We start from the raw sequence: 5,344 nt of genomic DNA, 5'->3' as shown, positions 1-5,344 counted from the left end.
ATTTTATGTTGTTAATATAACTATTATGTATTACGATGATGATTGTTGTGTATGCTCACCTTTGAGGATGTTTCTGTTGGGCAGGTTACAGGACTATATCGTGAGACAGGATAGTGGTGAAGGACTAGGTGTGTCTAGTCAAACAGTCCTGTAGTTGATAGTAGATAGAGACATTATAGTTTATTGTCTTATTTGTGTTGTATGTGTGTATTTATTATACTGTTTCTGCTACACTGACGTAGATATTGTGGTGATTGCACTATTTTGTCGTATATGCATTATATTATTACATCGTCGAAAGGAAAAATTTTTATGCATATGACATTACATGCTGTATGATTACGTGACGAGGTTTGGGGCGCCACATTGGTGGTATCAGAGCATATGTTAGATGTCTGGGATGGTTAGGAGTTGGGTTTGTGATGAGGGAGTTGGATGACGATATTATCACCGTGTGTCTGTGCATTTGACTTGTTATTGATGATTTTATCGATATGATTGATTGTTTTTTAGTTGTGTGTGCTTTCGTGCGAAAGGTGTGATAATGATTACTGGATTGTAATTGTTAAATTTTATGATTAACAAATTGATTTCCAGTGATGGCAGCTAGAGAACAGGTACATCCGCAAGAGGAAATGGAAGAGGTTGACAGTGGGTTGGGGCAGATGAATCCATCGCCACCTCCTCCTATGGGACAGGCACCTGCAGATCAGCCTTTATTGCCTGGTGAGTTGACTTTGGCACAGTTCAGCAGTTATCTTCCGTCGAGATTTGATAGCTCTGAGACTGGTGAGCGAGCAGAGGAGTGGATTGAGAGGATAAAACAGATATTTGTGACTACTCCATGTGCTATGTCTGCTTGGTTACGATTGGCTACATTTCAGATTTCGAGGAATGTACTATTGTGGTGGCAGACGACTGAGGCCAGATTGGGAGCCCATGGCCGTACTGTTGATTGGGATGTGTTTCGGTCTCATTTTCTTGATAACTATTTTTCTATAGCAGCCAGACAAAAGAAAGAGAGAGAATTCGAGGATTTGAGACAGGGTAGTATGTCTGTTGCTGATTATGAGTCTCGATATTCTGCATTGCTGAAATATGTGCCACATGTTGCTACGAATGTTCACGCTAAGATGAGGCACTTCTTGAAAGGGTTGAAGTTAGAGTTATTTGATCGTGTGCAATCGAACAACCCAGTATCATTTGAGGATGTAGTGACAAGAGCTGAGATGGATGAATTGGTTATGCAGGAGTATGGGGCTCAGGGACGATTACCAGAGCCGACTAGGGAGTCATTGCGATCACATGGACAGTCTTTTAAATATCAGAAGGGTTCATCTACTTCTTCAGCATCATCTCGGAAGCGTCGATTTGATTCACGACGTTTTGAGAGTCGTGGAGGCAGTTCTCAGTCTGTTCAGGGGCAGAGAAGGGAGTCCAGAGCAGTGAGATGTTTTCGTTGTGGGGGACCTCATCTGATCAGAAAGTGTACACAGACCGAGATCACCTGTTTTGAGTGTGGCGCTATTGGTCATCTGGCGAGACAGTGTCCTAGTCGTGAGGGACAGCGAGAGCCGAGAGGTGATAGAGGTAGATCCTCAAAGAGAGTAGGACTACATCCTCAGCAGTTTACACCACAACCTTCTGGAGGACAGCCACGTATGCAGGGAACTGGTCTGCCTCAGGCACTGGTGTATGCTTTGACACGAGAGCAGGCAGAGGAGGCACGAGAGGAGATGATAGAGGGTAAGTGTTATTTATGTTCTTATCCTGCTTATATTCTTGTTGATACAGGTGCCTCGCATACATTTATATCGAAGAGGTTTGTGGTTGAGCATCATATGCGCCCGTCTCCATTGGCTATGCCTCTTTCTGTTTCGACACCCTATGGAGTTGATATATCAGTTGTATCTATGATATCAGATGGTATTATTTCTTATGAGAGCTACGAGCTGAGATATGATATGATTATTTTGGAGATGACTGATTTTGATTGTATTGTGAGAATTAATGTGCTGAGGAGATATTGTGCGACTGTTGATTGTTATCAGCAGGTAGTATATTTTTACACCGATGAGAAAGAGCGTTGGACATTTTATGGGAAGGGTTCTCGTCCCCGTGTTCAGTTGGTATCTGCTATTCGGATGTCTCGGTTATTGGAGCATGGCCATGAGGGTTATCTTATTTATGCTGTAGATGTGACAGAGAAGAAGAAGAAGGTGGGAATAGAGGAGATACCTGTAGTTTCTGAGTTTGATGATGTATTTCCTGATGAGGTTCCATGCTTCCCACCAGCACGTGAGGTGGAGTTTGGGATTGAGTTGATGTCATGTACTTCCCCTATTTCTCGTGCTCCTTACAGAATGGCACCAGCAGAGTTGAGAGAGTTGAAAGCCCAGTTACAGGACTTGCTGGACAAGGGATACATTCGTCCTAGTGCATCGCCTTGGGGTGCACCAATCCTATTTGTGAGAAAGAAAGATGGAACGATGCGGCTTTGTATTGACTATCGACAGCTGAATAAGGTAACGATTAAGAATAAATATCCCCTCCCTAATATTGATGATTTGTTTGATCAGTTGCAGGGAATCTCAGTATATTCGAAGATTGATTTGAGGTCAGGATATCATCAGATACGAGTTAGAGAGGATGATATTCAGAAGACAGCATTCAGGACCATATATGGGCATTATGAGTTTTTAGTTATGCTGTTTAGGTTGACGAATGCTCTAGCTGTGTTCATGAGTTTGATGAATAGGGTATTTCAGCCTTATCTCGATCGGTTTGTTATTGTATTTATTGATGATATATTGATATATTCCAGGAGTGAGGCTGAACATGTTGGGCATTTACGTTCAGTATTACAGGTACTGTGAGACAGACAGTTGTATGCCAAACTCATTAAGTGTGAGTTTTGGTTGGATTGAGTGGTCTTCTTGGGTCATGTTATATCGAGAGATGGGATTTCTGTTGATCCAACGAAGGTCGAAGCCGTATTACAGTGGTCTGCACCTACATCTGTACCAGAGATCCGTAATTTCTTGGGTTTAGCAGGTTATTATCGTCGATTTATCGAGGGATTTTCAGAGATTGCTAGACCTTTGACACAGTTGACTCAGAAAGGTGTGCGATTTCAGTGGTCTAAAGCATGTGAGAGAAGATTTTAGGAGTTGAAGCACCAACTGACGACTGCACCGGTGTTATCAATCCCTACATAAAATGAGAGGTTTGTTGTCTATACTGGTGAATCATTACATGGTTTGGGATGTGTTTTGATGCAGGATCGACATGTTGTGGCATACGCCTCGAGACAGCTGAAACCACACGAAACAAGGTACCATGTGCATGACTTAGAGTTGGCAGCCATTATCTTTGCCTTGAAGATATGGCGACACTATTTATATGGTACCTCGTTTATGATTTATACTGATCATAAGAGCTTAAGATTTCTGTTTACACAGACAGAGTTGAATATGAGACAGAGACGATGGCTAGATTTGCTGAAGGATTATGATTGTGAGATTGAATATCGTCCTGGTCGAGCCAATCTTACAGCTGATGCATTGAGCCGTAAAGTGAGTTGTACTGCAGAGGATGTGAGTCGTTTATTAGCTATGATGATGTCTTGTTGTTCCTTGGGATATGATTTTGATATCTCGATGACTCATATCCAGGTATCGACCTTATTAACTGAACCTGATATATATGGTTGTATTCGTGATGCACAGATGACAGATGAGAGAGTTCAGCAATGGAAGAAGTTCGTTTCTCAGAAACAAGATACTCATTTTAGAGTGGCTGATGATGGCAGTTTTAGGATAAATGATAGATGGGTAGTTCTTGATATATCTGAGTTGCGTCAGGGTCTGTTGCGGCGTGCACATTGTAGTCGATATTCTATCCACCCTGGTGGCAAGAAGATGTATAAGTATCTACGCTCTCAGTTTCTGTGGAAGGGAATGAAACGTGTTGTGATTGATTTTGTACGTCGATGTCTCAATTGTCAAAAAATCAAAGCTGAGAGGAGAAGGCCAGGAGGTGAATTGAGGAGTTTAGAAGTACCGACTTGGAAATGGGAGCACATATCGATGGATTTTGTTACTCATTTGCCAATAAACACTGTAACTATCGATGCTATTTAGGTGATTTTTTATCGATTGACGAAAGTTGCACATTTTGTACGCTATAGCATGAGTAGTACGTACTTGACGATGGCACAGTTGTATATACGAGAGATCGTACGGTTGCATGGAATTCCAGTGTCTATTATATTTGATAGAGATCCTCGATTTACTTCTCATTTTTGGGAAGGATTGCAGACTGCGATGGGGACAGAGTTGAGATTGAGTACAGCTTATCATCCTCAGAGAGATGGTCAGACTGAGCGTACTATTCAGACGCTGGAAGATATGTTGCGTGCTTATGTTATGGATTTTAAATATGTTTGGCAATAATCTATTCCATTAGTGGAGTTTTCATATAACAATAGTTATCAGAGTAGTATTCAGATGGCTCCATTTGAGGCATTGTATGGGAGACGTTGTAGATCTCCTTTATACTGGGATGATTTTGATCGAGCTGCAGTTACCGGTCCTGAGATGATTCATGAGATGGTACAGAAAGTAAAGTTGATATAGCAACGATTGAAAGCAGCTCGAGATAGACAGGCCGCCTATGCAAATAAAAGACGAAGACCCTTAGAGTTTCAGCATGGCGATCGAGTATTTTTGAAAGTGTCTCCTTTTCGTGGCACAGTATGATTTGGTATGAAAGGAAAGTTAGCACCGAGATATGTTGGCCCGTATGAGATATTGCAGTGGATAGGCACTTTAGCTTATCGATTGGCTCTACCTCCATCTTTATCTGGTATTCATGAAGTGTTTCATGTGTCGATGTTGTGGCAGTATGAGCCGGATCCTTCACATGTGTTGGATATTTTTGAAGTTCAGTTAGATCCTGATGTATCTTATTTTGTGAGACCAGTTCGTATTTTGGATCGATCTGAACGAAAGCTTCGTAGTAAGCTTATACCGATGTTGAAGGTTCAGTGGGAGCATAGAAGTGTCGAAGAGGCCACTTGGGAGACAGAGCAGCATATGAGGGAGCTCTACCCCTCCTTATTCTGATGGTATGACGTATCATTATTTATGCATGTTATTACTATTGTTGATTAATTTCAGGGTCGAAATTCATTTAAGGGGGGTAAAAATGTAATGCCTGAAGTAAATATTACAAGTTTTTGATTTAGTAATGTGATATTACTAAATAATTAACGATTTTTAAAGAATGAAATTTGACATATGTTGGTCATATGAAGTCCAAATGATTTGAAATTTGGATATAA

At 41.2% G+C, this 5,344-nt stretch overlaps 1 protein-coding gene across 1 annotated transcript; it reads left to right on the top strand.

Annotated features, from left to right (window-relative positions):
* The first annotated feature begins 599 nt into the window (after positions 1-599).
* Positions 600-5,126, top strand: LOC140989447 (uncharacterized). The gene is made up of 7 exons (XM_073458648.1): positions 600-945; positions 1,006-1,746; positions 1,795-1,926; positions 2,206-2,525; positions 3,462-3,575; positions 3,675-4,121; positions 4,905-5,126. Exons 1-7 carry the CDS (start codon positions 600-602, stop codon positions 5,124-5,126), a joined length of 2,322 nt encoding a protein of 773 aa, XP_073314749.1.
* Positions 5,127-5,344: the final 218 nt, after the last annotated feature.

Source organism: Primulina huaijiensis, chromosome 12 (genome assembly GCF_012295235.1).
Source record: "Primulina huaijiensis isolate GDHJ02 chromosome 12, ASM1229523v2, whole genome shotgun sequence".
NCBI lineage: Eukaryota > Viridiplantae > Streptophyta > Magnoliopsida > Lamiales > Gesneriaceae > Primulina > Primulina huaijiensis.
This window is presented reverse-complemented; position numbering and strand designations above follow the sequence as displayed.